This window comes from Oncorhynchus gorbuscha, unplaced genomic scaffold (genome assembly GCF_021184085.1).
Source record: "Oncorhynchus gorbuscha isolate QuinsamMale2020 ecotype Even-year unplaced genomic scaffold, OgorEven_v1.0 Un_scaffold_872, whole genome shotgun sequence".
Lineage (NCBI taxonomy): Eukaryota > Metazoa > Chordata > Actinopteri > Salmoniformes > Salmonidae > Oncorhynchus > Oncorhynchus gorbuscha.
Window position 1 is genome coordinate 137,037 of NW_025745855.1, and position 23,160 is coordinate 160,196.

Genomic DNA, 23,160 nt, shown 5'->3' on the forward strand with positions numbered 1-23,160 from the left:
AGCACTACGACCAGGAATAAGACCAGCACGACAAACAGGAATACAACCAGCACTACGACCAGGAATAAGACCAGCACGACAAACAGGAATACGACCAGAACTACGACCAGGAATAAGTCCAGCACTACAAACAGGAATACGACCAGCACTACGACCAGGAATAAGTCCAGCACTACGACCAGGAATACGACCATCACTACGACCAGGAATAAGTCCAGCACTACAAACAAGAATACGACCAGCACTACGACCAGCACTACAAACAGGAATACGACCCGCACTACGCCCAGGAATACGACCAGCACTACGACCAGGAATACAACCAGCACTACGACCAGGAGGAAGACCAGCACTACAAACAGGAATACAACCAGCACTACGACCAGGAATAAGACCAGCACTACAAACAGGAATACAACCAGCACTACGACCAGGAATAAGTCCAGCACTACAAACAGGAATACGACCAGCACTACGACCAGGAATAAGTCCAGCACTACGACCAGGAATACGACCATCACTACGACCAGGAATAAGTCCAGCACTACAAACAAGAATACGACCAGCACTACGACCAGCACTACAAACAGGAATACGACCCGCACTACGACCAGCACTACGACCAGGAATACGACCAGGAATACGACCAACACTACGACCAGGAATACGACCAGGAATATGACCAGGAATACGACCAGGAATACCACCAGGAATACCACCAGGAATACCACCAGGAATACGACCATCACTAAAACCAGGAATACAACCAGCACTACGACCAGGAATACGACCAGGAATAAGACCAGCACTACGACCAGGAATACGACCAGGAATACAACCAGCACTACGACCAGGAATACGACCAGGAATACGACCAGCACTACGACCAGGAATACGACCAGCACTATGACCAGGAATACGACCAGCACCACGACCAGGAATACGACCAGGAATAAGACCAGCACTACAAACAGGAATACGACCAGCACGACGACCAGGAATACGACCAGCACTACGACCAGGAATACGACCAGCACTACGACCAGGATTACGACCAGGAATACGACCAGCACTACGACCAGGAATACGACCATCACTACGACCAGCACGACGACCAGGAATACGACCAAAACTACTACCAGCACTATGACCATCACCACGACCAGGAATACAACCAGCACCACTACCAGCACTATGACCAGCACTACTACCAGCACTATGACCAGCACTACTACCAGCACTACTACCAGCACTATGACCAGCACTACTACCAGCACTATGACCAGCACTACTACCAGCACTATGACCAGCACTACTACCAGCACTATGACCAGCACTACTACCAGCACTATGACCAGCACTACGACCAGCACTATGACCAGCACTACTACCAGCACTACGACCAGCACTACGACCAGCACTATGACCAGCACTACTACCAGCACTATGACCAGCACTACGACCAGCACTATGACCAGCACTATGACCAGCACTACTACCAGCACTATGACCAGCACTACGACCAGCACTACTACCAGCACTATGACCAGCACTACTACCAGCACTACGACCAGCACTACGACCAGCACTACGACCAGCACTATGACCAGCACTACTACCAGCACTATGACCAGCACTACTACCAGCACTACTACCAGCACTAAGACCAGCACTACGACCAGCACTATGACCAGCACTACGACCAGCACTATGACCAGCACTATGACCAGCACTACTACCAGCACTACTACCAGCACTACTACCAGCACAATGACCAGCACTATGACCAGCACTACTACCAGCACTATGACCAGCACTACTACCAGCACTACTACCAGCACTATGACCAGCACTACGACCAGCACTATGACCAGCACTACTACCAGCACTATGACCAGCACTACGACCAGCACTACGACCAGCACTACTACCAGCACTATGACCAGCACTACGACCAGCACTATGACCAGCACTACTACCAGCACTAGTACCAGCACTATGACCAGCACTACTACCAGCACTATGACCAGCACTACTACCAGCACTATGACCAGCACTACGACCAGGAATACAACCAGCACCACTACCAGCACTATAACCAGGAATACGACCAGCACTACTACCAGCACTACTACCAGCACTATGACCAGCACTACTACCAGCACTACGACCAGGAATACAACCAGGAATACGACCAGGAATATGACCAGCACTACGTGGAATAGCTTAGATATTACCTGTTAGATACTGATGCACTGTCGGATCTAGAAGCACAAGAATTTCACTACACTCACAATGACATCTGATAACCATGTGACCAATAACATCTGATAACCATGTGACCAATAACATCTGCTAACCATGTGACCAATAACATCTGCTAACCATGTGACCAATAACATCTGATAACCATGTGACCATTAACATCTGCTAACCATGTGACCAATAACATCTGCTAACCATGTGACCATTAACATCTGCTAACCATGTGACCATTAACATCTGATAACCATGTGACCAATAACATCTGATAACCATGTGACCAATAACATCTGCTCACCATGTGACCAATAACATCTGCTAACCATGTGTATGTGACCAATAACATCTGCTAACCATGTGACCAATAACATCTGCTAACCATGTGACCAATAACATCTGCTAACCATGTGACCAATAACATCTGCTAACCATGTGACCAATAACATCTGCTAACCATGTGACCAATAACATCTGTATGTGACCAATAACATCTGCTAACCATGTGACCAATAACATCTGCTAACCATGTGTATGTGAATAACATGTGACCAATAACATCTGCTAATCATGTGACCAATAACATCTGCTAACCATGTGACCAATAACATCTGCTAACCATGTGACCAATAACATCTGCTAACCATGTGACCAATAACATCTGCTAACCATGTGACCATTAACATCTGCTAACCATGTGACCAATACCATCTGCTAACCATGAACAGAGGGGTAGTGTTTTAATATAACACTGTGCCAGGGGATGGTCTGGTTAATATATCACTGTACCAGGGGATGGTCTGGTTAATATAGCACTGTACCAGGGGATGGTCTGGTTAATATAACACTGTACCAGGGGATGGTCTGGTTAATATAACACTGTACCAGGGGTCTGTGTGGAAGTGGAAGTTGCTTACCAACGGGAACAGTCACTAAAACGTGTTTCTTGATTGTCCACAAGGAGCTTATTTTTGTACTCTCTCCTTGTCATTTTATAAGGGGTACTGTATTTTAATGACCTCTGCACAGAGGGAGGGGTCTCCAAAGGCCTCTCCATTTGGGTGGGGGGAGGCTGTGTGACTCTCCTGCCATTGCTGGGCTCAAGGGCTTTGACACTTCCCAAACTAGGCTCGTCATTTAACAAGCAATTCTGTTAAACAAAACACATTTAGATTAAAAAATAAAAAAGTTTATGTTCAAATTCTTCCTCTCACCCCCTCTGTCTCTCTCTCTCTCTCTCTCTGTTTCTCTCTCTGTTTCTCTCTCTGTCTCTCTCTCTCTCTCTCTGTCTCTCTCTGTCTCTCTCTCTGTCTCTCTCTCTCTCTCTCTCTCTCTCTCTGTGTCTCTCTCTGTGTCTCTCTCTCTCTTTCTCTCTCTATGTCTCTCTGTCTCTCCCTCTCTCTCTCTCTCTCTCTCTGCCTCTGTCTCCCTGTCTCTCTGTCTCTCTGTCTCTGTTTCTCTCTCTGTCTCTCCCTCTCTCTCTCCCTCTCTCTCTCTTTCTCTCTCTCTCTCTCCCCCTCCCCCTCTCATCCTCTCTTGCTCTCTCTCTCTCTTTCTCTCTCTCTCTCCCCCTCCCCCCTCTCACCCTCTCTCTCTCTCTTTGTGTAGAAACGCGTGTGCAGATCCAGGAGTCGGTTCGAGGCAAAGATGTCTTCATCATCCAGACAGTGTCTAAGTACGAACACAGAGCCCTCAAACCTCTCTATCAAACACTCTATCACACAGACCCAGACTACTGGCTATAACAGAGCCCTCGAACCTCTCTATCAAACACTCTATCACACAGACCCACACTGCTGGCTATAACAGAGCCATCGAACCTCTCTATTGAACACTCTATCACACAGACCCAGACTGCTGGCTATAACAGAGCCCTCGAACGTCTCTACCAAACACACTATCACACAGACCCAGACTACTGGATACAACAGAGCCCTCAAACCTCTCTATCAAAACACCCACACTACTGGCTATAACAGAGCACTCAAACCTCTCTATCAAACTATCTATCAAACACACTACTGGCTATAACAGAGCACTCAAACCTCTCTATCAAACACACTACTGGCTATAACAGAGCCATCTCTATAAAACTTTCTATCCAACATCCCTCTCCAGGGATGTGATCACTACCATTATGGAGTATCTCTCTCTCTCTCTCTCTCTCTCTCTCTCTCTCTCTCTCTCTCTCTCTCTCTCTCTCTCTCTCTCTCTCTCTCTCTTCAGGGATGTGAACACATTTACATTTACATTTAAGTCATTTAGCAGACGCTCTTATCCAGAGCGACTTATCATGGTGTATCTCTCTCTCTCTCTCTTCAGGGATGTGATCACTACCATCATGGTGTATATCTCTCTCTCTCTCTTCAGGGATGTGAACACTACCATCATGGAGTTTTTGATCATGGTGTATATCTCTCTCTGTCTCCAGGGATGTGAACACTACCATCATGGTGTATATCTCTCTATCTCTCTCCAGGGACGTGAACACTACCATCATGGTGTATCTCTCTCTCTGTCTCCAGGGATGTGAACACTACCATCATGGTGTATATCTCTCTCTGTCTCCAGGGATGTGAACACTACCATCATGGTGTATATCTCTCTCTCTCTGTCTCCAGGGATGTGAACACTACCATCATGGTGTATATATCTCTCTGTCTCCAGGGATGTGATCACTACCATCATGGTGTATCTCTCTCTCTCTCTCTCTCTCTCTCTCTCTCTCTCTCTCTCTCTCTCTCTCTCTCTCTCTCTCCCTCTCTCTCTCTCCAGGGATGTGAACACTACCATCATGGTGTATATCTCTCTCTCTCTCTCTCTCTCTCTCTCTCTCTCTCTCCAGGGATGTGAACACTACCATCATGGTGTATATCTCTCTCTCTCTCTCTCTCTCTCTCTCTCTCTCTCTCTCTCTCTCTCTCTCTCTCTCTCTCTCTCTCTCTCTCTCTCCAGGGATGTGAACACTACCAACATGGTGTATATCTTCTCTCTCTCTCCAGGGATGTGAACACTACCATCATGGTGTATATATCTCTCTCTCTCTCTCTCTCTCTCTCTCTCTCTCTCTCTCTCTCTCTCTCTCTCTCTCTCTCTCTCTCTCTCTCCCTGTCTCCAGGGATGTGAACACTACCATCATGGTGTATATCTCTCTCTCTCTGTCTCCAGGGATGTGAACACTACCATCATGGGGTATATCTATCTCTGTCTCTAGGGATGTGAACACTACCATCATGGTGTATATCTCTCTCTGTCTCCAGGGATGTGATCACTACCATCATGGTGTATATCTCTCTCTATCTCTCTCCAGGGATGTGATCACTACCATCATGGTGTATATCTCTCTCTCTCTATCTCTCTCCAGGGATGTGATCACTACCATCATGGTGTATATCTCTCTCTCTCTATCTCTCTCCAGGGATGTGAACACTACCATCATGGTGTATATCTCTCTCTGTTTCCAGGGATGTGATCACTACCATCATGGTGTATATCTCTCTCTATCTCTCTCCAGGGATGTGATCACTACCATCATGGTGTATCTCTCTCTGTCTCCAGGGATGTGAACACTACCATCATGGAGTTGTTGATCATGGTGTATAACTCTCTCTGTCTCCAGGGATGTGAACACTACCATCATGGTGTATATCTCTCTCTGTCTCCAGGGATGTGATCACTACCATCATGGAGTATATATCTCTCTGTCTCCAGGGATGTGATCACTACCATCATGGTGTATCTCTCTCTCTCTCTCTCTCTCTCTCTCTCTCTCTCTCTCTCTCTCTCTCTCTCTCTCTCTCTCTCTCTCTCCAGGGATGTGAACACTACCATCATGGTGTATATCTCTCTCTCTCTCTCTCTCTCTCTCTCTCTCTCTCTCTCTCTCTCTCTCTCTCTCTCCAGGGATGTGAACACTCTCTCTCTCTCCAGGGATGTGAACACTACCATCATGGTGTATATCTCTCTCTCTCTCTCTCTCTCTCTCTCTCCTCTCTCTCTCTCTCTCTCTCTCTCTCTCTCTCTCTGAACACTCTCTCTCTCTCTCTCTCTCCAGGGATGTGAACACTACCAACATGGTGTATATCTTCTCTCTCTCTCCAGGGATGTGAACACTACCATCATGGTGTATCTCTCTCAGGGATGTGAACACTACCATCTGTATCTCTCTCTCTCTCCCTGTCTCCAGGGATGTGAACACTACCATCATGGTGTATATCTCTCTCTCTCTGTCTCCAGGGATGTGAACACTACCATCATGGGGTATATCTATCTCTGTCTCTAGGGATGTGAACACTACCATCATGGTGTATATCTCTCTCTGTCTCCAGGGATGTGATCACTACCATCATGGTGTATATCTTTCTCTATCTCTCTCCAGGGATGTGATCACTACCATCATGGTGTATATCTCTCTCTCTCTATCTCTCTCCAGGGATGTGATCACTACCATCATGGTGTATATCTCTCTCTCTCTATCTCTCTCCAGGGATGTGAACACTACCATCATGGTGTATATCTCTCTCTGTTTCCAGGGATGTGATCACTACCATCATGGTGTATATCTCTCTCTATCTCTCTCCAGGGATGTGATCACTACCATCATGGTGTATATCTCTCTCTGTCTCCAGGGATGTGAACACTACCATCATGGAGTTGTTGATCATGGTGTATAACTCTCTCTGTCTCCAGGGATGTGAACACTACCATCATGGTGTATATCTCTCTCTGTCTCCAGGGATGTGATCACTACCATCATGGAGTATATCTCTCTCTGTCTCCAGGGATGTGAACACTACCATCATGGTGTATATCTCTCTCTGTCTCCAGGGATGTGAACACTACCATCATGGAGTTGTTGATCATGGTGTATATCTCTCTCTGCCTCCAGGGACGTGAACACTACCATCATGGAGTTGTTGATCATGGTGTATATCTCTCTCTGTCTCCAGGGATGTGAACACTACCATCATGGTGTATATCTCTCTCTGTCTCCAGGGATGTGATCACTACCATCATGGAGTTGTTGATCATGGTGTATGAACACTACCATCATGGAGTTCTCTGTCTGTCCAGGGATGTGAACACTACCATCATGGTGTATATCTCTCTCTGTCTCCAGGGATGTGAACACTACCATCATGGAGTTGTTGATCATGGTGTATCTCTCTCTCTATCTCTCTCTGTCTCCAGGGACGTGAACACTACCATCATGGAGTTGTTGATCATGGTGTATATATCTCTTTGTCTCCAGGGATGTGAACACTACCATCATGGTGTATATCTCTCTCTGTCTCTCTCCAGGGATGTGATCACTACCATCATGGTGTATATCTCTCTCTGTCTCCAGGGACGTGAACACTACCATCATGGAGTATCTCTCTCTGTCTCCAGGGATGTGAACACTACCATCATGGTGTATATCTCTCTGTCTCCAGGGATGTGAACACTACCATCATGGAGTATATCTCTCTCTGTCTCCAGGGATGTGATCACTACCATCATGGAGTTGTTGATCATGGTGTATATCTCTCTCTGTCTCCAGGGATGTGATCACTACCATCATGGAGTTGTTGATCATGGTGTATATCTCTCTCTGTCTCCAGGGATGTGAACACTACCATCATGGTGTATATCTGTCTCTGTCTCCAGGGATGTGATCACTACCATCATGGTGTATATCTCTCTCTGTCTCCAGGGATGTGAACACTACCATCATGGAGTTGTTGATCATGGTGTATGCGTGCAGGACTTCCTGTGCCAGGAGTATCACAGGGGTAATCCCCTACTTCCCTTACAGTAAACAGTGTAAGATGAGGAAGAGAGGGTCTATCGTCTCCAAGCTGCTGGCCTCCATGATGTGTAAAGCAGGTGAGGACACACACCTCGGGGGGGGGGGGGGGGACACACACCACAAAACACACAGAGACACATACATCACAGATACACACAGAGAGACACACAGAGACACACAGACACACATACATCACAGATATACACAGAGAGAGACACAGAGACACACAGAGACACATACATCACAGATACACGCAGAGAGACACACAGAGACACACAGAGACACATACATCACAGATACACACAGAGAGACACACAGAGACACACACATCACAGATACACACAGAGAGACACACAGAGACACATACATCACATATACACACAGAGAGACACACAGAGAGACACACAGAGACACAGAGACACAGAGACACACAGAGACACATACATCACAGACCCACAGAGACACACACATCGCAGATACACACAGAGAGACACACAGAGACACAGAGACACACAGAAAGACACAGATTCACACAGAAAGACACAGAGACATAAAGTCTGGTCCTCATACTGAACAGAGTGCTCTCTCCTTGTTCTGAATGTGTCTGTCTGTCTGTCCGTCTGTCCGACCTTCTGTCTCTCTGTCCGTTTGTCTGTCTGTCCGTCTTTCTGTGTGTGTGTAGGTCTGACCCATCTCATCACTATGGATCTTCATCAGAAGGAGATTCAGGGCTTCTTCAACATCCCAGTAGACAACCTGAGAGCTTCTCCCTTCCTACTGCAGTACATTCAGGAGGAGGTAGGACTACACTACCCACAACCCCCTCCTGCTGCAGTACATACAGGAGGAGGTAGGACTACACTGCCCACAACCCCCTCCTGCTGCAGTACATACAGGAGGAGGTAGGACTACACTACCCACAACCCCCTCCTGCTGCAGTACATACAGGAGGGGGTAGGACTACACTACCCACAACCCCCTCCTGGTGTAGTACATACAGGAGAAGGTAGGACTACACTACCCACAACCCCCTCCTGCTGCAGTACATACAGGAGGAGGTAGGACTACACTACCCACAACCCCCTCCTGCTGCAGTACATACAGGAGGGGCTAGGACTACACTACCCACAACCCCCTCCTACTGCAGTACATACGGGAGGAGGTAGGACTACACTACCCACAACCCCCTCCTGCTGCAGTACATACAGGAGGAGGTAGGACTACACTACCCACAACCCCCTCCTACTACAGTACATACAGGAGGAGGTAGGACTACACTACCCACAACCCCCTCCTGCTGCAGTACATACAGGAGGGGGTAGGACTACACTACCCACAACCCCCTCCTACTACAGTACATACAGGAGGAGGTAGGACTACACTACCCACAACCCCCTCCTACTGCAGCACATACAGGAGGAGGTAGGACTACACTACCCACAACCCCCTCCTACTGCAGTACATACAGGTGAAGGTAGGACTGACCTACCCACAACCCCCTCCTGCTGCAGTACATACAGTAGGAGGTAGGACTACACTACCCACAACCCCCTCCTACTGCAGTACATACAGGAGGAGGTAGGACTACACTACCCACAACCACCCAGTACATACAGGAGAAGATAAACCACACTACCCCCAACCCCTTATGGAGGATATCAACTACTTTACACATAACCCCCAGTACATACAGAAAGCTGTCAACTATATTACTCACAACCCCCCAGTACATACAGAAAGCTGTCAACTATATTACCCACAACCCCCCAGTACATACAGAAAGCTGTCAACTATATTACCCACAACCCCCCAGTACATACAGGAGGAGGTAGGACTACATTTTCCACAACCCCCTCCTACTGCAGTATTTACAGTAATAGGAGATGTCGTTTTCTTCAACAGATTCCTGACTATAGAAACGCAGTGATAGTGGCCAAATCTCCAGCCTCAGCCAAAAGGTACGCTACTGTCTGTGTTGAAGAGTTGACTGTAGCCGCTACTGTCTGTGTTGAAGAGTTGACTGTAGCTGCTACTGTCTGTATTATATAGTTGACTGTAGCTGTTAATGTCTGTATTGTATAGTTGACTGTAGCTGTTACTGTCTGTATTATATAGTTGACTGTAGCTGCTACTGTCTGTATTGTATAGTTGACTGTATGTAGCTGTTACTGTCTGTATTGTATAGTTGACTGTAGCTGTTACTGTCTGTATTGTATAGTTGACTGTAGCTGTTACTGTCTGTATTGTATAGTTGACTGTAGCTGCTACTGTCTGTATTATATAGTTGACTGTAGCTGCTACTGTCTGTATTATATAGTTGACTGTATGTAGCTGTTACTGTCTGTATTGTATAGTTGACTGTAGCTGTTACTGTCTGTATTGTATAGTTGACTGTAGCTGCTACTGTCTGTATTATATAGTTGACTGAGGCTGCTACTGTCTGTATTGTATAGTTGACTGTATGTAGCCGTTACTGTCTGTATTGTATAGTTGACTGTAGCTGTTACTGTCTGTATTGTATAGTTGACTGTATGTAGCTGTTACTGTCTGTATTGTATAGTTGACTGTCTATATTGTATAGTTGACTGTAGCTGTTACTGTCTGTATTATATAGTTGACTGTAGCTGTTACTGTCTGTATTATATAGTTGACTGTATGTAGCTGTTACTGTCTGTATTATATAGTTGACTGTATGTAGCTGTTACTGTCTGTATTGTATAGTTGACTGTCTATATTGTATAGTTGACTGTAGCTGTTACTGTCTGTATTATATAGTTGACTGTAGCTGTTACTGTCTGTATTGTATAGTTGACTGTATGTAGCCGTTACTGTCTGTATTGTATAGTTGACTGTAGCTGTTACTGTCTGTATTGTATAGTTGACTGTATGTAGCTGTTACTGTCTGTATTGTATAGTTGACTGTCTATATTGTATAGTTGACTGTAGCTGTTACTGTCTGTATTATATAGTTGACTGTAGCTGTTACTGTCTGTATTATATAGTTGACTGTATGTAGCTGTTACTGTCTGTATTGTATAGTTGACTGTAGCTGCTACTGTTTGTATTGTATAGTTGACTGTAGCTGCTACTGTCTGTATTGTATAGTTGACTGTAGCTGCTACTGTCTGTATTGTATAGTTGACTGTAGCTGTTACTGTCTGTATTGTATAGTTGACTGTAGCTGTTACTGTTTGTATTGTATAGTTGACTGTATGTAGCTGTTACTGTTTGTATTGTATAGTTGACTGTAGCTGTTACTGTCTGTATTGTATAGTTGACTGTAGCTGCTACTGTCTGTATTGTATAGTTGACTGTAGCTGTTACTGTCTGTATTGTATAGTTGACTGTATGTAGCTGTTACTGTTTGTATTGTATAGTTGACTGTATGTAGCTGTTACTGTCTGTATTATATAGTTGACTGTAGCTGTTACTGTCTTTATTGTATAGTTGACTAGCTGCTACTGTCTGTATTATATAGTTGACTGTATGTAGCTGTTACTGTCTGTATTGTATAGTTGACTGTCTATATTGTATAGTTGACTGTAGCTGTTACTGTCTGTATTGTATAGTTGACTGTATGTAGCTGTTACCGTCTGTATTGTATTGTTGACTGTAGCTCTTACTGTCTGTAGTGTATAGTTGACAGAATGTAGTTATTACAGTGAAATAATACCAGGCTATTTTTTAAGGAAAGTGCACAGTTTTAAAAGTTACATTTGGGCAGTCTTGATACAACAATTTGAACAGAAAGGCAATGGTTCATTGGATTAGTCTAAAACTTTGCACACTGCTGCCATCTAGTGTCCAAAATCTAAATTGCAGCTGGGCTGGAATAATACATTATGGCCTTTCTCTTGTATTTCAAAGATGACAGAACAAAAATGATATTAAAAAACGGTTGTTTTTTTCTTTGTATTATCTTGTACCAGATCTAATGTGTTATATTTTCCTACATTCATTTCACACGTTTCCTTTCAAATGGTACCAATAATATCCATATACTCCTCTTTAACTACAGTCTGGGTTAGGGTGGTCCCTCTACAGTCTGGGTTAGGGTGGTTCCTCTACAGTCTGGGTTAGGGTGGTTCCTCTTTAACTACAGTCTGGGTTAGGGTGGTCCCTCTACAGTCTGGGTTAGGGTGGTTCCTCTACAGTCTGGGTTAGGGTGGGTCCTCTACAGTCTGGGTTAGGGTGGGTCCTCTACAGTCTGGGTTAGGGTGGGTCCTTTAACTACAGTCTGGGTTAGGGTGGGTCCTCTTTAACTACAGTCTGGGTTAGGGTGGTTCCTCTACAGTCTGGGTTAGGGTGGTTCCTCTACAGTCTGGGTTAGGGTGGTTCCTCTACAGTCTGGGTTAGGGTGGTTCCTCTACAGTCTGGGTTAGGGTGGTTCCTCTACAGTCTGGGTTAGGGTGGTTCCTCTACAGTCTGGGTTAGGGTGGTTCCTCTTTAACTACAGTCTGGGTTAGGGTGGTTCCTCTACAGTCTGGGTTAGGGTGGGTCCTCTTTAACTACAGTCTGGGTTAGGGTGGGTCCTCTTTAACTACAGTCTGGGTTAGGGTGGGTCCTCTACAGTCTGGGTTAGGGTGGGTCCTCTTTAACTACAGTCTGGGTTAGGGTGGTTCCTCTACAGTCTGGGTTAGGGTGGTTCCTCTACAGTCTGGGTTAGGGTGGTTCCTCTACAGTCTGGGTTAGGGTGGGTTCCTCTTTAACTACAGTCTGGGTTAGGGTGGTTCCTCTTTAACTACAGTCTGGGTTAGGGTGGTTCCTCTTTAACTACAGTCTGGGTTAGGGTGGGTCCTCTTTAACTACAGTCTGGGTTAGGGTGGTTCCTCTACAGTCTGGGTTAGGGTGGTTCCTCTACAGTCTGGGTTAGGGTGGTTCCTCTTTAACTACAGTCTGGGTTAGGGTGGTTCCTCTACAGTCTGGGTTAGGGTGGTTCCTCTACAGTCTGGGTTAGGGTGGTTCCTCTTTAACTACAGTCTGGGTTAGGGTGGGTCCTCTATAGTCTGGGTTAGGGTGGTTCCTCTACAGTCTGGGTTAGGGTGGTTCCTCTTTAACTACAGTCTGGGTTAGGGTGGGTCCTCTACAGTCTGGGTTAGGGTGGTTCCTCTACAGTCTGGGTTAGGGTGGGTCCTCTTTAACTACAGTCTGGGTTAGGGTGGTTCCTCTACAGTCTGGGTTAGGGTGGTTCCTCTTTAACTACAGTCTGGGTTAGGGTGGTTCCTCTACAGTCTGGGTTAGGGTGGTTCCTCTTTAACTACAGTCTGGGTTAGGGTGGGTCCTCTACAGTCTGGGTTAGGGTGGTTCCTCTACAGTCTGGGTTAGGGTGGTTCCTCTTTAACTACAGTCTGGGTTAGGGTGGTTCCTCTACAGTCTGGGTTAGGGTGGTTCCTCTTTAACTACAGTCTGGGTTAGGGTGGGTCCTCTACAGTCTGGGTTAGGGTGGTTCCTCTACAGTCTGGGTTAGGGTGGTTCCTCTTTAACTACAGTCTGGGTTAGGGTGGTTCCTCTACAGTCTGGGTTAGGGTGGGTCCTCTACAGTCTGGGTTAGGGTGGGTCCTCTTTAACTACAGTCTGGGTTAGGGTGGTTCCTCTACAGTCTGGGTTAGGGTGGTTCCTCTTTAACTACAGTCTGGGTTAGGGTGGGTCCTCTACAGTCTGGGTTAGGGTGGTTCCTCTACAGTCTGGGTTAGGGTGGTTCCTCTTTAACTACAGTCTGGGTTAGGGTGGGTCCTCTACAGTCTGGGTTAGGGTGGGTCCTCTACAGTCTGGGTTAGGGTGGTTCCTCTTTAACTACAGTCTGGGTTAGGGTGGTTCCTCTACAGTCTGGGTTAGGGTGGTTCCTCTTTAACTACAGTCTGGGTTAGGGTGGTTCCTCTACAGTCTGGGTTAGGGTGGGTCCTCTTTAACTACAGTCTGGGTTAGGGTGGGTCCTCTTTAACTACAGTCTGGGTTAGGGTGGGTCCTCTACAGTCTGGGTTAGGGTGGGTCCTCTTTAACTACAGTCTGGGTTAGGGTGGGTCCTCTACAGTCTGGGTTAGGGTGGGTCCTCTTTAACTACAGTCTGGGTTAGGGTGGGTCCTCTACAGTCTGGGTTAGGGTGGGTCCTCTTTAACTACAGTCTGGGTTAGGGTGGGTCCTCTTTAACTACAGTCTGGGTTAGGGTGGTTCCTTTTTAACTACAGTCTGGGTTAGGGTGGTTCCTCTTTAACTACAGTTTGGGTTAGGGTGGGTCCTCTACAGTCTGGGTTAGGGTGGGTCCTCTTTAACTACAGTCTGGGTTAGGGTGGTTCCTCTTTAACTACAGTCTGGGTTAGGGTGGGTCCTCTACAGTCTGGGTTAGGGTGGGTCCTCTTTAACTACAGTCTGGGTTAGGGTGGGTCCTCTTTAACTACAGTCTGGGTTAGGGTGGTTCCACTTTAACTACAGTCTGGGTTAGGGTGGTTCCTCTTTAACTACAGTCTGGGTTAGGGTGGGCCCTCTTTAATAACAGTCTGGGTTAGGGTGGTTCCTCTTTAACTACAGTCTGGGTTAGGGTGGTTCCTCTACAGTCTGGGTTAGGGTGGGTCCTCTACAGTCTGGGTTAGGGTGGGTCCTCTTTAACTACAGTCTTGGTTAGGGTGGTTCCTCTTTAACTACAGTCTGGGTTAGGGTGGTGCCTCTTTAACTACAGTCTGGGTTGGGGTGGTTCTCTACAGTCTGGGTTAGGGTGGGTCCTCTTTAACTACAGTCTGGGTTAGGGTGGGTCCTCTTTAACTACAGTCTGGGTTAGGGTGGGTCCTCTTTAACTACAGTCTGGGTTAGGGTGGTTCCTCTTTAACTACAGTCTGGGTTAGGGTGGGTCCTCTTTAACTACAGTCTGGGTTAGGGTGGGTCCTCTTTAACTACAGTCTGGGTTAGGGTGGGTCCTCTACAGTCTGGGTTAGGGTGGTTCCTCTTTAACTACAGTCTGGGTTAGGGTGGTTCCTCTTTAACTACAGTCTGGGTTAGGGTGGGTCCTCTTTAACTACAGTCTGGGTTAGGGTGGGTCCTCTTTAACTACAGTCTGGGTTAGGGTGGTTCCTTTTTAACTACAGTCTGGGTTGGGGTGGTTCCTCTTTAACTACAGTCTGGGTTAGGGTGGTTCATCTTTAACTACAGTCTGGTTTAGGGGGGTTTCCTCTTTAACTACAGTCTGGGTTGGGGTGGGTCCTCTTTAACTACAGTCTGGGTTAGGGTGGGTCCTCTTTAACTACAGTCTGGGTTAGGGTGGGTCCTCTTTAACTACAGTCTGGGTTAGGGTGGGTCCTCTTTAACTACAGTCTGGGTTAGGGTGGGTCCTCTTTAACTACAGTCTGGGTTAGGGTGGTTCCTCTTTAACTACAGTCTGGGTTAGGGTGGGTCCTCTTTAACTACAGTCTGGGTTGGGGTGGTTCCTCTTTAACTACAGTCTGGGTTAGGGTGGTTCCTCTTTAACTACAGTCTGGGTTAGGGTGGTTCCTCTACAGTCTGGGTTAGGGTGGTTCCTCTACAGTCTGGGTTAGGGTGGGTCCTCTACAGTCTGGGTTAGGGTGGGTCCTCTTTAACTACAGTCTGGGTTAGGGTGGGTCCTCTTTAACTACAGTCTGGGTTAGGGTGGGTCCTCTTTAACTACAGTCTGAGTTAGGGTGGGTCCTCTTTAACTACAGTCTGGGTTAGGGTGGTTCCTCTTTAACTACAGTCTGGGTTAGGGTGGTTCATCTTTAACTACAGTCTGGGTTAGGGTGGTTCATCTTTAACTACAGTCTGGGTTAGGGTGGTTCCTCTACAGTCTGGGTTAGGGTGGTTCCTCTTTAACTACAGTCTGGGTTAGGGTGGTTCATCTTTAACTACAGTCTGGGTTAGGGTGGTTCATCTTTAACTACAGTCTGGGTTAGGGTGGTTCCTCTACAGTCTGGGTTAGGGTGGGTCCTCTTTAACTACAGTCTGGGTTAGGGTGGGTCCTCTTTAACTATAGTCTGGGTTAGGGTGGTTCCTCTACAGTCTGGGTTAGGGTGGGTCCTCTTTAACTATAGTCTGGGTTAGGGTGGTTCCTCTACAGTCTGGGTTAGGGTGCGTCCTCTTTAACTACAGTCTGGGTTAGGGTGGGTCCTCTACAGTCTGGGTTAGGGTGGGTCCTCTTTAACTACAGTCTGGGTTAGGGTGGGTCCGCTTTAACTACAGTCTGGGTTAGGGTGGTTCCTCTTTTACTACAGTCTGGGTTAGGGTGGTTCCTCTTTAACTACAGTCTGGGTTAGGGTGGGTCCTCTTTAACTACAGTCTGGGTTAGGGTGGTTCCTCTTTAACTACAGTCTGGGTTAGGGTGGGTCCTCTTTAACTACAGTCTGGGTTAGGGTGGGTCCTCTTTAACTACAGTCTGGGTTAGGGTGGGTCCTCTACAGTCTGGGTTAGGGTGGTTCCTCTTTAACTACAGTCTGGGTTAGGGTGGTTCCTCTTTAACTACAGTCTGGGTTAGGGTGGGTCCTCTTTAACTACAGTCTGGGTTAGGGTGGGTCCTCTTTAACTACAGTCTGGGTTAGGGTGGTTCCTTTTTAACTACAGTCTGGGTTGGGGTGGTTCCTCTTTAACTACAGTCTGGGTTAGGGTGGTTCATCTTTAACTACAGTCTGGTTTAGGGGTTCCTCTTTAACTACAGTCTGGGTTGGGGTGGGTCCTCTTTAACTACAGTCTGGGTTAGGGTGGGTCCTCTTTAACTACAGTCTGGGTTAGGGTGGGTCCTCTTTAACTACAGTCTGGGTTAGGGTGGGTCCTCTTTAACTACAGTCTGGGTTAGGGTGGGTCCTCTTTAACTACAGTCTGGGTTAGGGTGGTTCCTCTTTAACTACAGTCTGGGTTAGGGTGGGTCCTCTTTAACTACAGTCTGGGTTGGGGTGGTTCCTCTTTAACTACAGTCTGGGTTAGGGTGGTTCCTCTTTAACTACAGTCTGGGTTAGGGTGGTTCCTCTACAGTCTGGGTTAGGGTGGTTCCTCTACAGTCTGGGTTAGGGTGGGTCCTCTACAGTCTGGGTTAGGGTGGGTCCTCTTTAACTACAGTCTGGGTTAGGGTGGGTCCTCTTTAACTACAGTCTGGGTTAGGGTGGGTCCTCTTTAACTACAGTCTGAGTTAGGGTGGGTCCTCTTTAACTACAGTCTGGGTTAGGGTGGTTCCTCTTTAACTACAGTCTGGGTTAGGGTGGTTCATCTTTAACTACAGTCTGGGTTAGGGTGGTTCATCTTTAACTACAGTCTGGGTTAGGGTGGTTCCTCTACAGTCTGGGTTAGGGTGGTTCCTCTTTAACTACAGTCTGGGTTAGGGTGGTTCATCTTTAACTACAGTCTGGGTTAGGGTGGTTCATCTTTAACTACAGTCTGGGTTAGGGTGGTTCCTCTACAGTCTGGGTTAGGGTGGGTCCTCTTTAACTACAGTCTGGGTTAGGGTGGGTCCTCTTTAACTATAGTCTGGGTTAGGGTGGTTCCTCTACAGTCTGGGTTAGGGTGGGTCCTCTTTAACTATAGTCTGGGTTAGGGTGGTTCCTCTACAGTCTGGGTTAGGGTGCGTCCTCTTTAACTACAGTCTGGGTTAGGGTGGGTCCTCTACAGTCTGGGTTAGGGTGGGTCCTCTTTAACTACAGTCTGGGTTAGGGTGGGTCCGCTTTAACTACAGTCTGGGTTAGGGTGGTTCCTCTTTTACTACAGTCTGGGTTAGGGTGGTTCCTCTTTAATAACAGTCTGGGTTAGGGTGGGTCCTCTACAGTCTGGGTTAGGGTGGGTCCTCTACAGTCTGGGTTAGGGTGGGTCCGCTTTAACTACAGTCTGGGTTAGGGTGGTTCCTCTTTAACTACAGTCTGGGTTAGGGTGGTTCCTCTACAGTCTGGGTTAGGGTGGTTCCTCTACAGTCTGGGTTAGGGTGGGTCCTCTACAGTCTGGGTTAGGGTGGGTCCTCTTTAACTACAGTCTGGGTTAGGGTGGGTCCTCTTTAACTACAGTCTGGGTTAGGGTGGGTCCTCTTTAACTACAGTCTGGGTTAGGGTGGGTCCTCTTTAACTACAGTCTGGGTTAGGGTGGTTCCTCTTTAACTACAGTCTGGGTTAGGGTGGTTCATCTTTAACTACAGTCTGGGTTAGGGTGGTTCATCTTTATCTACAGTCTGGGTTAGGGTGGGTCCTCTTTAACTACAGTCTGGGTTAGGGTGGTTCCTCTACAGTCTGGGTTAGGGTGGTTCCTCTTTAACTACAGTCTGGGTTAGGGTGGGTCCTCTACAGTCTGGGTTAGGGTGGTTCCTCTACAGTCTGGGTTAGGGTGGTTCCTCTTTAACTACAGTCTGGGTTAGGGTGGGTCCGCTTTAACTACAGTCTGGGTTAGGGTGGTTCCTCTTTTACTACAGTCTGGGTTAGGGTGGTTCCTCTTTAATAACAGTCTGGGTTAGGGTGGGTCCTCTACAGTCTGGGTTAGGGTGGGTCCTCTACAGTCTGGGTTAGGGTGGGTCCTCTACAGTCTGGGTTAGGGTGGTTCCTCTTTTACTACAGTCTTTGTTAGGGTGGGTCCTCTACAGTCTGGGTTAGGGTGGGTCCTCTTTAACTACAGTCTGGGTTAGGGTGGGTCCTCTTTAACTACAGTCTGGGTTAGGGTGGGCCCTCTTTAACTACAGTCTGGGTTAGGGTGGGCCCTCTTTAATAACAGTCTGGGTTAGGGTGGTTCCTCTTTAACTACAGTCTGGGTTAGGGTGGGTCCTCTTTAACTACAGTCTGGGTTAGGGTGGGTCCTCTTTAACTACAGTCTGGGTTAGGTGGGTCCTCTTTAACTACAGTCTGGGTTAGGGTGGGTCCTCTTTAACTACAGTCTGGGTTAGGGTGGGTCCTCTTTAACTACAGTCTGGGTTAGGGTGGGTCCTCTTTAACTACAGTCTGGGTTAGGGTGGTTCCTCTTTAACTACAGTCTGGGTTAGGGTGGGTCCTCTTTAACTACAGTCTGGGTTAGGGTGGTTCCTCTTTAATAACAGTCTGGGTTAGGGTGGGTCCTCTTTAACTACAGTCTGGGTTAGGGTGGTTCCTCTACAGTCTGGGTTAGGGTGGTTCCTCTTTAACTACAGTCTGGGTTAGGGTGGTTCCTCTACAGTCTGGGTTAGGGTGGTTCCTCTTTAACTACAGTCTGGGTTAGGGTGGGTCCTCTACAGTCTGGGTTAGGGTGGTTCCTCTACAGTCTGGGGTGGGTCCTCTTTAACTACAGTCTGGGTTAGGGTGGGTCCTCTTTAACTACAGTCTGGGTTAGGGTGGTTCCTCTTTAACTACAGTCTGGGTTAGGGTGGTTCCTCTTTAACTACAGTCTGGGTTAGGGTGGGTCCTCTACTCTTTAGGGTGGGTCCTCTACAGTCTGGGTTAGGGTGGGTCCTTTAACTACAGTCTGGGTTAGGGTGGTTCCTCTTTTACTACAGTCTTTGTTAGGGTGGGTCCTCTACAGTCTGGGTTAGGGTGGGTCCTCTTTAACTACAGTCTGGGTTGGGGTGGGTCCTCTTTAACTACAGTCTGGGTTAGGGTGGGCCCTCTTTAACTACAGTCTGGGTTAGGGTGGGCCCTCTTTAATAACAGTCTGGGTTAGGGTGGTTCCTCTTTAATAACAGTCTGGGTTAGGGTGGGTCCTCTTTAACAGTCTGGGTTAGGGTGGGTCCTCTTTAACTACAGTCTGGGTTAGGGTGGGTCCAGTCTTTAGTCTGGGTTAGGGTGGGTCCTCTACAGTCTGGGTTAGGGTGGGTCCTCTTTAACTACAGTCTGGGTTAGTCTGGGTGGGTCCTCTTTAACTACAGTCTGGGTTAGGGTGGTTCCTCTGGGTTAACTACAGTCTGGGTTAGGGTGGGTCCTCTTTAACTACAGTCTGGGTTAGGGTGGGTCCTCTACAGTCTGGGTGGGTCTACAGTCTGGGTTAGGGTGGGTCCTCTTTAACTACAGTCTGGGTTAGGGTGGGTCCTCTACAGTCTGGGTTAGGGTGGTTCCTCTTTAACTACAGTCTGGGTTAGGGTGGTTCCTCTACAGTCTGGGTTAACTATAGTCTGGGTTAGGGTGGGTCCTCTTTAACTACAGTCTGGGTTAGGGTGGTTCCTTTTTAACTACAGTCTGGGTTAGGGTGGGTCCTCTTTAACTACAGTCTGGGTTAGGGTGGGTCCTCTACAGTCTGGGTTGGGGTGGTTCCTTTTTAACTACAGTCTGGGTTAGGGTGGTTTCTCTTTAACTACAGTCTGGGTTAGGGTGGGTCCTCTTTAACTACAGTCTGGGTTAGGGTGGTTCCTCTAACAGTCTGGGTTAGGGTGGGTCCTCTTTAACTACAGTCTGGGTTAGGGTGGGTCCTCTACAGTCTGGGTTAGGGTGGGTCCTCTTTAACTACAGTCTGGGTTAGGGTGGTTCCTCTTTAACTACAGTCTGGGTTAGGGTGGGTCCTCTACAGTCTGGGTTGGGGTGGTTCCTTTTTAACTACAGTCTGGGTTAGGGTGGTTCCTCTACAGTCTGGGTTAGGGTGGTTCCTCTTTAACTACAGTCTGGGTTAGGGTGGTTCCTCTACAGTCTGGGTTAGGGTGGTTCCTCTACAGTCTGGGTTAGGGTGGTTCCTCTTTAACTACAGTCTGGGTTAGGGTGGTTCCTCTACAGTCTGGGTTAGGGTGGTTCCTCTTTAACTACAGTCTGGGTTAGGGTGGTGCCTCTTTAACTACAGTCTGGGTTAGGGTGGTTCCTCTTTAACTACAGTCTGGGTTAGGGTGGGTCCTCTTTAATAACAGTCTGGGTTAGGGTGGGTCCTCTTTAATAACAGTCTGGGTTAGGGTGGGTCCTCTACAGTCTGGGTTAGGGTGGTTCCTCTTTAACTACAGTCTGGGTTAGGGTGGTTCCTCTTTAACTACAGTCTGGGTTAGGGTGGTTCCTCTACAGTCTGGGTTAGGGTGGGTCCTCTTTAACTACAGTCTGGGTTAGGGTGGTTCCTCTTTAACTATAGTCTGGGTTAGGGTGGTTCCTCTTTAACTACAGTCTGGGTTAGGGTGGTTCCTCTACAGTCTGGGTTAGGGTGGTTCCTCTTTAACTACAGTCTGGGTTAGGGTGGTTCCTCTTTAACTATAGTCTGGGTTAGGGTGGTTCCTCTTTAACTACAGTCTGGGTTAGGGTGGGTCCTCTTTAACTACAGTCTGGGTTAGGGTGGGTCCTCTTTAACTACAGTCTGGGTTAGGGTGGGTCCTCTTTAACTACAGTCTGGGTTAGGGTGGGTCCTCTACAGTCTGGGTTGGGGTGGTTCCTCTTTAACTACAGTCTGGGTTAGGGTGGTTCCTCTTTAACTACAGTCTGGGTTAGGGTGGTTCCTCTTTAACTACAGTCTGGGTTAGGGTGGGTCCTCTTTAACTACAGTCTGGGTTAGGGTGGTTTCTCTTTAACTACAGTCTGGGTTAGGGTGGTGCTGTTAGGATGCTCTTTACTGTGTGTGTACTTTGTGTGTGTGTGTGTGTTTAGGGCCCAGTCGTTTGCAGAGAGGTTGCGTCTGGGTATTGCAGTGATCCATGGAGAGGCCCAGGATGCAGAGTCAGACCTGGTGGATGGAAGACACTCCCCTCCTACTGTCAAGATACCACGTAACACACACACTCCCCTCCTACTGTCAAGATACCACGTAACACACACACACTCCCCTCCTACTGTCAAGATACCAGGTAACACACACGCACACACTCCCCTCCTACTGTCAAGATACCACGTAACACACACACTCCCCTCCTACTGTCAAGATACCACGTAACACACACACTCCTCCTACTGTCAAGCTACCACGTAACACACACACTCCCCTCCTAGTGTCAAGATACCACGTAACACACACACTCCCCTCCTACTGTCAAGATACCACGTAACACACACACTCCCCTCCTAGTGTCAAGATACCACGTAACACACACACTCCCCTCCTACTGTCAAGATACCACGTAACACACACACTCCCCTCCTACTGTCAAGATACCACGTAACACACACACTCCCCTCCTAGTGTCAAGATACCACGTAACACACACACACACACTCCCCTCCTACTGTTAAGATACCACGTAACACACACACACACACACACACACACACACACACACACACACACACACACACACACACACACACACACACACACACACACACACACACACACACACACACACTCCCCTCCTACTGTCAAGATACCACGTAACACACACACACACACACACACACACACACACACACACACACACACACACACACACACACACACACACACACACACACACACACACACACTCCCCTCCTACTGTCAAGATACCACGTAACACACACACTCCCCTCCTACTGTCAAGATACCACGTAACACACACACTCCCCTCCTACTGTCAAGCTACCACGTAACACACACACTCCCCTCCTAGTGTCAAGATACCACGTAACACACACACTCCCCTCCTACTGTCAAGATACCACGTAACACACACACTCCCCTCCTACTGTCAAGATACCACGTAACACACACACACACACTCCCCTCCTACTGTCAAGATACCACGTAACACACACACACACACTCCCCTCCTACTGTCAAGATACCAGGTAACACACACACTCCCCTCCTACTGTCAAGATACCACGTAACACACACACTCCCCTCCTACTGTCAAGATACCACGTAACACACACACTCCCCTCCTACTGTCAAGATACCACGTAACACACACACCCCTCCTAGTGTCAAGATACCACGTAACACACACACACACACACACTCCTCCTACTGTTAAGATACCACGTACACACACACACACACACACACACACACACACACACACACACACACACACACACACACACACACACACACACACACACACACACACACTCCCCTCCTACTGTCAAGATACCACGTAACACACACACACACACACACACACACACACACACACACACACACACACACACACACACACACACACACACACACACACACACACACACACACACACACACACACACACACTCCCCTCCTACTGTCAAGATACCACCTAACACACACTCTCCCCTTCTACTGTCATGATATCACGTAACACACACACTCCCCTCCTACTGTTAAGT

At 47.6% G+C, this 23,160-nt stretch overlaps 1 protein-coding gene across 1 annotated transcript in view; it reads left to right on the forward strand.

The window, feature by feature from the left end:
• Nucleotides 1–21,847, forward strand: part of LOC124020646 (phosphoribosyl pyrophosphate synthase-associated protein 2-like) — a 40,178-nt gene extending 18,331 nt beyond the window's left edge. The window contains exons 4-9 of the mRNA XM_046335887.1: nt 3,868–3,934; nt 7,955–8,127; nt 8,733–8,848; nt 9,953–10,008; nt 21,529–21,743; nt 21,837–21,847. Coding sequence (XP_046191843.1) covers nt 3,868–3,934; nt 7,955–8,127; nt 8,733–8,848; nt 9,953–10,008; nt 21,529–21,743; nt 21,837–21,847 — 638 coding nt within the window. The remainder of the gene's footprint in view (nt 1–3,867; nt 3,935–7,954; nt 8,128–8,732; nt 8,849–9,952; nt 10,009–21,528; nt 21,744–21,836) is intronic.
• The last annotated feature ends 1,313 nt before the right edge of the window (nt 21,848–23,160 follow it).